The 13,008-nt window shown below is 35.2% G+C and overlaps 2 protein-coding genes across 3 annotated transcripts in view; one reads left to right on the plus strand and one right to left on the minus strand.

The window, feature by feature from the left end:
- Positions 1-5,315, minus strand: part of LOC123528660 (uncharacterized) — a 58,027-nt gene extending 52,712 nt beyond the window's left edge. Inside the window, exon 1 of one of the 2 annotated variants that reach the window (XM_045308553.2) lies at positions 5,239-5,315. The gene's annotated coding sequence lies outside the window, so the exon portion shown is untranslated. Of the gene's footprint in view, positions 1-4,788; positions 4,907-5,238 lie in introns of those variants that run through there. The other variant, XM_045308554.2, reaches the window with a different exon arrangement.
- A 1,141-nt stretch (positions 5,316-6,456) lies between these two features.
- Positions 6,457-12,601, plus strand: LOC123529437 (uncharacterized). Its single transcript, XM_045309767.2, has 6 exons — positions 6,457-6,746; positions 8,116-8,350; positions 8,923-8,988; positions 9,571-9,681; positions 10,607-10,678; positions 11,089-12,601. Exons 1-6 carry the CDS (start codon positions 6,663-6,665, stop codon positions 11,595-11,597), a joined length of 1,077 nt encoding a protein of 358 aa, XP_045165702.1. The 5' UTR covers positions 6,457-6,662; the 3' UTR covers positions 11,598-12,601.
- The last annotated feature ends 407 nt before the right edge of the window (positions 12,602-13,008 follow it).

Below are 13,008 nucleotides of genomic sequence, written 5' to 3' on the forward strand. Positions count from 1 at the left end.
AAACAAAGTCCCATAACTCTGCAATTTTTGTTGCTGAAAAAACCTAACATGCCCCATGCACAACTACTGTTGGTACTGATCACTTGTATGAAGTTTCATTAAATTGTGTCAAGGAGATGAGGAGAGATGGTGCGCACAAGATTGTGTCTATGTATATAGTATAGTAACAAAAAAACAAAGTCCCATAACTCTGCAAATTTTTTTTCTGAAAGAACCTAACATGCCCCATGCACAATTACTGTTGTTACTGATCACTTGTGTGAAGTTTCATTAAACTGTGTCAAGGAGATGAGGAGAGATGGTGCACACAAGATTGTGTCTATGTATATAGTATAGTAACAAAAAAACAAAGTCCCATAACTATGCAAATTTTTTTTCTAAAAGAACCTAACATGCCCCATGCACAACTACTGTTGGTACTGATCACTTGTGTGAAGTTTCATTAAATTGTGTCAAGGGGATGAGGAGAGATGGTGTGCACAAGATTGTGTCTATGTATATAGTATAGTAACAAAAAAACAAAGTCCCATAACTCAGCAAATTTTTTTTCTAAAAGAACCTAACATGCCCCATGCACAACTACTGTTGGTACTGATCACTTGTGTGAAGTTTCATTAAATTCTGTCAAGGGGGATAAGGAGAGATGGTGTGCACAAGATTGCGTCTACGGACAGACGGCCAGACGGACAGACAGACAACCTGAAACCAGTATACCCCCCCTTACAACTTTGTTGTCGCGGGGTACAATAATGTTTGAAATTGTTGGATGACATTTCAGTATTTGCTCAATAGAAGCTGTTGTTTACTTACCTACATGTAACATTGTTACAATACACCCACGTTCATAAAGTAGCAAAACCATAAAAAACAGCAAAAAACTAAAAATGAACAATAATCTAGGATTTTTTTTAGTTCAGAATGGTGAAACAAGAGGGCTATGACAGCCCTGGACCCCTCATGGGAATTTCAAAGCTTAACCAGGCTAGAGTGTGTGCAACTTCGAAAGAGGACCATGTATGTTCCAGGTGTTGAAAGTTCCAGAGGCAGTAAAGCATATTATATAAATAAGTGTGACAGATGAAAAACAATTCAATCTAGTGGCCCAAAAGGGAGCAATGAGCCCTCATTTGCATACAATCAGGAGAGGACCCTGTAATGATGCTACTGACCAAGTTTGATGATGACACATCAGGCAGTACATGAGAAGAAGTTCTTTAAAGGTGTATTTCTATATTTAGCTCTTGTGGCCCCTAAAGTGGGGCTGGTGCCCTGGAAGAAAGAGGCCCTTACTATGATGCTACAGACCAAGTCTGGTGATGATCCATCAAGCCATTCATTAGAAGAAGTTATTGAAAAGGTATTTCTATTTATAGCTCTAGTAGCTCCTGAACGGGGCAACATGCTCCATTTGAATAGAATTGAGAGCATACAGGTCTGCAGTACTGCTACAGACCAAGTCTGATGAAGATCCATAAATCGGTTCATGAAAAGAAGTTGTTTAAAGATATTTGTATTTTTAGCTCTAGTGGCTGCTACAAAAGGCAAAGCTCCCCTATTTTAATAAATTTGTGATTGCGACCGAAGAAGAAGAAGAAGAAGAAATTTGTGATAGGACCTAAAAAATTTATATGATGCTACAGATCAAGTTTGTTGAAGATCCATCAAGCAGTTCACAAGAAGGAATTATTAAAGGTGTTTCTGTTTTTTAACTCTAGTGGCCCCTAAAAGGGTTCAAGGGCCTAAATTTGAATAAATTTGTGAGAGGACCTTATACAGACCAAAACTGATGAAGATCCATCAAGCGGGTCATGAGAAGGAGTCATTTAACAGATTTTCTATTTTTAGCTTTGGCAGCCCTTTAAAAGGACCAATCTGACACATCGGAACCAGGGTTTTTTCTTGCTGTTTTGGGAACATAGCCTATACCCCAAAAATTGGGAATTTTGACGCGTAAATGTTCCGAATTGGGAAATATTTAGTCCCACAGGATAGAATAAATGTGTTTATTAAGTACTTTCTCATACACTTGTTTTACATTGTACAACCTCTTTAATATACTGCCATTACAAAATTGTCCATAATTTGGTCAATGTTTGTGCAATTTTTATGATTCTTTTTTCAGAAAGTAGATTGGGAATTTTTGCACTCATTTAGGGAAAAATATATACTTTTTGCCATTGGGAATATAGCCAATAACGGCTTAAAAAACGGCCGGAAAAAAACCCTGGGAACAAACTTGATTGAAAACCAGACAAGGACGCTACTGACCAAGGTTGGTGCAATTCGGACCAGAAGTTTAAGAGGAGATGTCACTTTGAAGAAAAGTGAGGACTGACAGACGGACAACGAGCAATCACAATAACTTCATGCTCGGGATGACCTAAGAAAAACCCACACTATTTGCCATCTGGATATGGGTCGAATTTTGATCGCATATTGACTTATAATAAAAAAAACACTGAACTGTCACAAGTATTACAGACAGCGCAAATTGATGAACGAGGCTCAAACTTTGTTCATGCGCAAGTTTCATTAAGGGGCTGAAGTATAGGGATTTACGCTTTAGTGATCTAGTGCCTCAACTACTTCTCCTACTTCTACTTCTACTTCTGTAACAAAGAAAGCTCCAAGTACAAAGGAGTAAGAAGACATTCTAGGCCTTAATTATCCTTCTGTGTTCCACCGGAAATTTTATTGCACTGGACATGTGACAAGGTTTAAATTTTTGTGTAACTTAACTTCACTTGCATATTTGCCAAAAAATCAAATTTCTTGACAAATGTATCAAAAATAAAAATTGCCTAGGCATCCAATAATCATTGAATACTCGTTTACTGTATTACTGGTGATGATGTTAATTGCTGTGGATAAGCTATATGATAAGTTGTCATAAAGATGCCTTATAACATATACTTAAATTGTAAAAAAAAATTAGAGTAGCCCTATAAAAATATCAACAACAATTTCCTTTCAATTACCAACTTTATTTATAAAGTAAACTATTTATGAGCACAATCGAAGTATAAAAGACTAAAGAAAGACATTCTAGGTCTTATCCTTCTGTGTAGCCTTACTCTTTCGGCTTAATGGGATGCATCATGGCTTATTTTATGATCTGATATTTTATAGTTGCCATCACTCTAAGCCTTACCTATATCTGCATTTTACTGTTAGGAAAACGAAGACAATCAAAAATGAAAAAAAAAACATCAAAAAAAATTGGTCAGACTTACTTGCTCCAATAAATTAAACATTAATATTCATGAAACTTCAAATGAGTTGACTATAACGCACAATTTCAGATAATAGATTTAAAACCTGTGATTAGGTGCAAGGGGATATCGGTTTCAATACACAGTGGACCGTCAATGACATTAAATTGCAGAAACAAAACACATAATACACATTCAAAAAAGGTCTGTGGGGCAATTTTTAGTCTTTTATATTTGTGACGGGCAATCTAAATGTCGGGAAAGAGTTTCTAAAAAAGCTTATTAGCTTTCTACTCGATCCCTAGCTTTTGTAAAAATGTATTGTAATTACATGCTATATTATTATTATTATTATTATTATACCAGATTTATCATTTTATATAGCGCCCTTTTCATGATCAATTTCACGTTCAAAGGTGCTTTACATACATGTAGTTCAAATGCAGCCACACAGGGCGCATAATTCATCCTCTACTGGTACAGACACAGAGCAATCTGACCAGAGGGACAGAGTGAGACCAAGCCCCCACGACAGAGAGATCAGAAATCAGATACAGGCTTGTCCGGCTAACTTAGCCTAGCTCGTTGTGAATAGACAGCCTGGTTCTTTAACGTGCGCAGTGTATAGCACTGATACACGCAAGGATTGCCTGACCAGTACACCTCTAGTTGGGTGGGAAACACTGAAAAGCATTTCTGAAAAGTCCCGAGTAGCTGCCGGGGATTGAACCCCCGACCTCAGGATTGGAAGGCCAGTGTGCAAACCACTGAGCTATCCGTCCACCACATGATTAATAAAATATTGTTTAAACCAATATAAACGTCAAAACTTCAAAGGACCAAAATAATGGAGGATAAATCACAGTACCCAGTCGTAAAGTTATTGGTTTTATGATGAATTTTATCGCTTGCACATATTGCGTGCAGACTAGACGCTGTAAACGTTAATTGCGTACAGTACATATATAGGTTTATATCACTAGAAAATTCGTAATTTTTGGAACTGTTTGATTATTTTTACATAAATCAATGACGAATTGAATCCCCTTTTGATACAGTCATGCAAGTTTTATTTATGTCCAAATTGTGACATAATCAGCATTTAAACCTATAGCATGTAAAGCGTTGACAGCACTATTTTGGTCTTTTGAAGGTTTGATGCGAGTAGAGATGTTGCCAATAAGAAAAATAACTCAAAATATGTATTTCCCAGGATTGCGTCAAATTTGTTGGTCTAGGGCAATTTTTAGTCAAAATAATTTGACGTTCAGATTTTTTTATATTTGTGACTGTGAGTGGGGATAATGCCTATATGAAAAAATTATTTCAATATTTCCTCGGATCGCGTCAAATTAGTTTAACATGGGCAATTTTATGCTTTATTGGCAACATAAATTCATAATCAGAGATGTATCATGTAATCATAACAAATACATCGTACATACCAGAAAATATTTCCAACAATTTCATTAGGGATTTCCTAACAGACATATGCAGAATAAGTTTGGACGTGACGAAGACAGCGACAGTCGAAAGTTATCACGCTGTCCCGAAACGTCCTATTATTTGGACTTACCTCACTACCTTCTGTGTTCCAACTGAAGTTATACAGCACTGGACCTCCGAACTGTGACAAGGTTTTATTTTTTGTGTGACGTCCAAACTAGCAAAAAAATTAAACTTCTTGACAAAGGAACCTGTCTTGTCGAAAGTTTTGCTCGATGCCAATATAGTCTATTGGTCGTATTTGTACATAAAATATATAACTTAAATAACGATAAAGAAGGATTGGTCGACTATGGACAGTGGTTCGTTTGCCCTATGGAAAATAGCCTTACCCCTTGACAAATGAGACCCTGTCTGTGTCGAAAAGTTTTAGCACGAATCGCAACAAAATTATTTATCTATTTTGGTTCGTATTTGTAGCTAGTAAATATCAGTATAAATTTGATAAACGTAACAGAAGACGATTGATCGTACAATATAAGGACAATGATCAAGAAAAGAGAGTTTTAATAATTTTTACCTGTATTTACATAGCGAATTATTGAAGAGCGGCATCTGGTGTGATAAATAAGAAAAGTTGTCTCCCTTGAAATCAGCATCCTGATGGTAAAAGGCCACTAAAATTCAAACCCTCTTTGTCTCTAGACTCTTCCACGCGTTTATGCTACATATGAACTGTATTGCTAGACAGATCAGTGTAATAGACTATCTTTTTCTCATGAATGCAAATTTAAAGAATTACCCCCTGTGGGAATCAGCTCAAAAATAGAAATACCCAAACTGTAGCTAAGGATGATACCTGACTTTAAAAGTTCCATTGAAAATTGTATTTCATGATGAAAATGCTTCCAGTCTGAACCATGAACCCTGATATATCAAATTATATATAAAGTACTAGCCTGGGAAGCCGTTGATAATATTTGTGCTTTGTCAGAAGAAATCATACCTAATATTTATGCAATAAAGATATCACTTAATTGCGCTAATTAGTGTTAATTGGCATTCATCGAGTTTCTGATATTATTATTAAAGGTGTCAATTTGCAGGTAGAAAAAAAAGTTACAAATTGTCAGACTGGATTCCCGGGCTAATAAAGTACAAGAATGCCTTCATTATTTTTATTATTATACACTAAATATTATGATAACATATGCTGACAGTTTGCATGGTGTTGATAAAATTTACAATAAAGTCCTTTGGAAGCATAAACGGAACAAAGCAACATAATAGCAGACTCGGTTTAACAGAGTCTGTTAACGAGAGGAAATGAAATATGCAAGACCTCCCACTATCAACGGAATTCTACTTAAGCAAAATTTGTATGTACTCCAGGCTCCCAAAGGACAGGAAGGTCTAATACGTATCAGTTGTTCCAGCAAAGGACCAGAAGTTGGCCCTGTCTTCCTGTTCTCACCGACTGACACGAGAAATCTAATCGCCGAATATACAACACTGCATTTTTTAAAACATTAAAAAAATCAGGATTAGTGAAATGAAATTTAATCAAACGATTTTTATATAAAACAACTCTTCGATATGTTTGCACTATTTCATTCCTCACAGTGTTAAATAAAACCTTTTTACTATCGGCCAGATATTTTTGCATGGGTTTTTGAAGCTTAATTAGATCATTGAACTATTCATTGAGCTTAAACAATAGGGTAGGCAAAATTTAAATCCAATGGTTTATAGGTCAATAGTTTCTATAACTCAAAGAGCTATATTTCTTTGTATAACTGTAGACTACTTTCGTCAATACTTACATTCATGTACGTGTTCTTGTATAGTTAGAATACCGTCAAACATAACGTTGTATATCTTGATCTTTTTGGTGCATCTTTTTTACGTTTTGAAATAGGTAAAAATACATTTGTATATAAAACGAAAGTTGTCACATATAGCTCAAAGGAGATATAAGTTTTGAGATTTAACTGGTAAACAAAGATGTCTACCCACTGCGAGGAAGAGTTTATGCTGAAAAATATTTGGTTTCATCACAAGAGACCAATCATTTTCGTCACTTCGCAGGTAACGTTTTGAAATAAAATTGATGTTAACTTGACAGACTAAAGCTTTCTCATAGATTTAAATATATTTCATACATTTCTAACACAGACATGTATTTCATACATACTGTTTACAACGACAAATGTGCACATATGTATTCTGTTTTAATAAAAGTTATTACATCATGAAGATTTATTATCTTTAAATTTTTGATTCACGAAAATGATAAGCAGTAAAATATTTATACTGCGGTAGGGTTTGGCCAAAAAACATGGAAAATACATTTCAGGTATTTTGAAAGGCTTAAGTTAACACTAAAATAGGATAGATATGGGGGGCCTCTGTGGCCGATTGGTTAAGGTCGCTGACTTCAAATCACTTGTCCCTCACAGATGTGGTTTCGAGCCTCACTCGGGGCGTTGAATTCTTCATGTGAGGAAAAAAAACAAGGAAGAATATTCAACAAGGAAAGCCACGTTCAAAAAATGCAGCCTCCCCAAAGACACACACGAACAACTCTCGCACACCACACACAAAAATGGACACAAAAGAACAAAACAAACAAATAGAGGAACACAGTGGGGTACCGCCTTGGAACGGTCAGTGGCAAAACCACCACTGGGGAGTTTAAACCTGTTTATTGCGCACCTAACCTCACTCTTATCCCCACTATGTTCCAAAGTCACAAGACAGTGTAAATAAAAGTAATCCCCGCCAGGTGAAAGCCATCCAGCTGGATGGTTCTACCCAGTTGCCCGCACGTGATGAAATTAAGCACGGAGGGCACCTGGGGTCTTCCTCAACCATCAAAGCTGGAAAGTCGCCGTGTGACCTATAATTGTGCTGGTGCCACGTTAAACCCGCCCCCCCCCCCCTCCCACCACCACCACCCAACCACCCAAAAAAAGAATAAAAATCCATTCCAACTGAAAGACCTTTCATAAAACAGAATAGCAGACTTTTAAAAATTATTTTGTGTAATAAACTTAAACTTCCTGGTTTCTTTAAATTGTTGTTTGATAAAGATCAAAAGGGATGGGACTAAGTTTGATAAAGATCAAAAAGGATGGGACTAAGTTTGATAAAGATCAAAAAGGATGGGACTAAGTTTGATAAAGATCATAAGAAAGCATTACAAAATTGATTAAAATGAGATCCGTATACTTGTTTTATTTTGTATCCATGGCATATTCTGATTAGCATTTTAACTATAAAATGACACAGAAAGAACAATGTATTATCTTCATGATGATTTCAGCAAAGAATGCGTTGAAAGTATCACACTGCAATGATATTAAGAAGCACCTATCCAATTTATGCCAAAATCGAATGCTGATCGAATGTTCCTAAACATAACAGCCGCTTTTATTTCAACTGTTTTCTTTTCCAGTTCGGACCGCATGCTTTATACCCGGCATGGAATGCGATTCAGCTGATCTACCACATCATTGTTCTGACTATTGACGGGTCCCAGGCAGGAAAACAAAATGACGAACCAACTGGAAACTATTTCTTGTATCTACCCAACTGGGCCTATATGCTTCTCGTTCTGTCAAATATTGTGGACTTAGCTGTAACATTGTATGTCCACTGTCTTGCAAAGTATATTCTGGAAGAACGTGAAAGTAGGTACACAATGTACACTAATTGACAGTAAAGGAAATTATGCATAGTGTTTTCATTCTATTATACGATTTGGGACTTGAAAAAGTAAAACTTTCTTATTTAACGTTGTTAATCGCTTGGATAGAGTGTAACAACTTATTTCCAGTCGAGACCATACCAGGTAGCGCATTTACATCCCCGGCATAAAGTCCAGACAGGAACTACTGGATACATTCCCACTTAAAAAGTCACCCAACACTGAACACTTGTCGGGATATCAGTTACAACCGGGAATCAAACCCGGATCACTAACACTGCTCCTGATCTCGCTGCATGATTCAGTGTGGGACACAGGTCCCCCGTCCCCTTTCACGAAATATTTCAGGGAGATCCGTCTTCGATCTTCTATTTTGTAAATTAGTGGTATAAAGCTGGGTTGCAGAAGGTCGGTTGGATCTACCCAGATGCAGTAACTGTGCCTGTTCTATTTTATTTCATTTGCAATAATTATAAAGGACAAACATTATTGTTGAATAATATAAGAACTTCAGAACGGATGAATAAAATAACCCTACTGGAATTTTTTTTTCAGATGAGAAGGCTGAAGCTGAGGTCGTCATGAGAAATAAAGCTGTAAAGATAAGTTACAAAACCATGGGTAAATATTTTATTTTTATCAAATACAATATATGAAGTAAATACCATATTGAGAAATATAGCAATGAAAATAAGTTGCAAAGCAATGGGTAAATATTTTCATTTCTGGTAAATGCAAAATATGTAGTAAAACCACATTGAGAGATATAGCATTGAAAATAAGTTTAAAAAACCCAAAAACAATGGGTAAATATAGTTCTGGCTACCATACTAGTAACTTAACTGACGCTATTTTTATATTCTGATGGTTGCGTTCAGAGATCCAAAACAGCATACCCGGTATAACATCTCTGTAGCTGAATTGTTTTAGCTAGGGTAAATATTTCATTTCTAGCAAATACAATACATATAGTAAATAATACCTTGAGAAATACCTTGGGTAGATATTTTATGCTGTCAAATATGTAGTAAATAACGCCACGAGGAATAAAACAATGGAATGACTCAGAGAATGCTCTATAGTATACGTACTTATACAGTTGAAAGAGGTTCATATCTAACATCTAAATTATTCATAGTTTAAATTTATGAATAAAGTAAACATCAAATACATTATATAGTGTGTTTTGTTTTTTTTTCACAGGAAAGTACTACAAAATGAGAGGCTATCTGAAGGTCTCATGGGTGTTTTTCACACTGTCTTCTGTTGTGGGCATCACAGTTACAATTTTGTATTGGACGGTACATTTCTACAGTGAGAAATTTGATTATTATTTTATACGTATATACCAATAATAAACTTAAATAGAAATGCTTACAATCAGTCCTATGTCAATCGTCACATGTGAACAAATGTCACCTGTCTTTGGAGACATTTAGCTGTACAATCAAACATGACTGTAAAGATCACCCTTAGAAATGAAAAAAGTGGTCTTTTTTGAAAGGTGATTTCTCAAAACAGGTACTTTAAAATAAAAATAAAATTTAGGCTATTCATGTACGGACGGAAAAGGAAAATGGTGGCCTATTTAAGCAAGTTTTACAGCACTGGCCTTTATTCAAAGGTGTAATTTAGCAGATGTCTGACTGTATGTCCAATTTAGCTCGAGTACAAACCACCTGCAGCAAATGACCTGGTTTTGGCTCTCATATGCATGATCTTTATGCACGGGTATGGTTGTATTTATTTTGTGTCCAGGTAATCCATACGATCCAAAACATTTCATTTTGTATTGGATTCTGCGGGAGAGATATTTTCCATAATGTAAAGCGACATGTTTCTGAGTACAATGAACATGTCGGTAAACCACCAAGCCTCTTTTTTGTTGAGTTTATGCTGAATAAAAGAGCTTTTCCATTATTTAGTTCAATACAATTCGTTTTGCTTCCTCTGAATCATTGTGTTACACTTTACAGGCGTACTGTTCAAAACTTCTTATGTCACTTATTTTACATCAAGAGCCTCTTCTTTACAAAATAAAAAAGTTAAAAAGTGTGAGGATTTCATTTGTACTACAAAAATCTGAAAAAATCGCTTTAAAATACATGTAGTTGTAATGAAGATTATCCATTGACAGGTTTACAAACTTCTTGATAATATCCATGTTCATTGTATTGTTAAAAACACAAATAAAACCTTTATTTCGTCAGTCTGTGTAATGTTCAGGTCTTGTTTTTAGGTGTTGGTATGAATGAATATTCAAGTGTTGGTTCGAACTACAACTTAAATGGCATGCGTATTGATGAAAATAGTAAGTAATGTACTTAGTCTAGTATTTTGTATATATAGTCTGTCTTTACGACAATAGCGCACTTTTCTTTGATTCAAATCTGAGTTTATGACCATCCGTGAACATATCCGATTGTTATACATTGTATAGCTAGCTTCATTTCTAGTTTTATTGTCTTTTCTTTTTTAACCTGATACGAATAAAAGAACAAAATATAAGTAAAAACCACTTTGGCTCTACAAAATCTGGTTTGAATATACAGCTTTCTATCTTATTGGCAGACTTTTAAAATGGGATGCCTTTTATCACAAAATATTACACTTATATTACTTGCATATTTTTGTGCATCGTTTTCAAAATGTCTTTTCTTCGGACTAAATCATTCATTACATCTTTCTCAGACAATTTTGCTTGTTTGTTTCTATTTATAGCACTGGATTTCGGAACTCTAGCCTTCACTTTTCTAAACACTATAGTGATCCTCATCCATATTACCATAACAGCGAAACCGTTTCGACTTCTCCATTTTTATATGCCAGTTATCTTTGTCGCAGCATACGTGGGTTTTAGTATCATTTACCAATGGTGCAGCGGAAACTATATTTACAATATATTAGACTGGGATCAAGTATTCCCTACAACGGGAATTGCCTACGGCGTCGTTTTTATAGTTGTTCCTTTGGTACATTTAGTGGTATATGGCCTTGTTCAAGCTCGAATCAAGGTTGGCACGTGGTGTCGAATAAAGTACTCCTTTAGAAAATGGAAAAAGAAGAAAATCAGGCCAGCAGAACCGGAAGTCGATCCTCAGACTAATGTTATGAGATGGCTGGCGTCAAGTGGGTTAGAGAAAACAGACAGCAGAAGAATTAGTGGTAATAGACCTAGTGCGTCTTCCAGCAGAGCAACAAGTCATAGGGCAGAGATATCGTCCGTGTAGTCCGAAACATCTCTTTGAGCTAAAGCAATTTGACCAATAACAAAATAAATGTAATTACATTAAAACATTGTGAAGAAAATAAAAATATTCATGGAAAACCATTAAAAAGAGTGATACGTAATTTCTTTCATTTCTTCAAGTATTGTTGGAATGTGTCATTCAATATTTATATTTGTCTAAATATATGTGTATGTTATTTCATTTCAAATGTTTATCATTGATATATGTTATATATTGTCATTTATTTTGCCTAAGCATTTTGTTCAAGTTTGTTCTCATTTTTACGTTGAGACGATATATGTCTGTTTGCGTCCGTCCTTTTGAAACATTCCGGACGTTTCGAAGTATTGATCCTTGCAAGTATAGAGCTTATGTTATTCTAAACAATATCACGCGAGTGTTTTCAATGATACAGCTATATGTAACATATTTGGAAAGGTATTTATGTAACCGAACTGCAATTAGTTTGCAGTCCGTATATATAATAATTGTTTCAAAATATTCGTATGTTATTATGCGAAACATATAGAACATCTTGAACATCTTGATTAAAGCCTTGAAAAAGGAATTGTATTCAAGTACACAAGTCAACGCAATTAAGCGATTAACGAATCCTGTTTTGGATATATCTAAGAATTATTTTTGACATCAGAAAGGAATTTGACAAAACTTAACACAAAAATACACATATTTGATAATATCCTATTTAAGGCGTTTAATGCATCTATCGTAATTCTTAGTCCGTAATTAAGTGGGGACAGGCTAGAACTTTTAAATCTTTAGTTACCATGCAAAGACAAAACTTGGTCTCGTAGAATCTTTCGCAGTTGATGCGCCACCACTCTCTAGCCTACATGTAATTTCAAAAGCGTTATTAAAACAAAAGTTTGAAACATATCAATTTGCTGTTGAATTTGTCTATGCTTTACTAGACGGGGAATTAACAATACCTTTAATATAAACTCTTCTACCAGCACTTTTTGAAAGAAAAAAGAGATACAAATACATGCATATTTTCCAACTTAAATTTAATTTCTTTGTAAATATTTTCCCCTATATAGACCAACAACGTCTGTTCAGTAAAAAGGAATGTTGTATGCAAAAGATGTGATACTTTCTCATAGCTTCCTTAGGTCACATTATAAGTTACTTGTTAACAAATGCCAATTTATTTTACAGACCTATAAAACGAGTTGAGATATAACTATATGGGTGCCCATAGGACACCCCCACTTCCTGCCACTGTACATGGTGAAATATTTTTAAGATATATGAACACGAACTATTAAGCACTTTATGTGTATTTTTCGCCATGTCAAGGACTGTAACTCTGGTCTAGCTGAGAGAAAGTCTAAAAGTAACACAATGTGCACAACTTCACATACTATTTACCAATACCATTATTTTATAT

Source organism: Mercenaria mercenaria, chromosome 13 (assembly GCF_021730395.1).
Source record: "Mercenaria mercenaria strain notata chromosome 13, MADL_Memer_1, whole genome shotgun sequence".
Taxonomy (NCBI): Eukaryota; Metazoa; Mollusca; class Bivalvia; order Venerida; family Veneridae; genus Mercenaria; species Mercenaria mercenaria.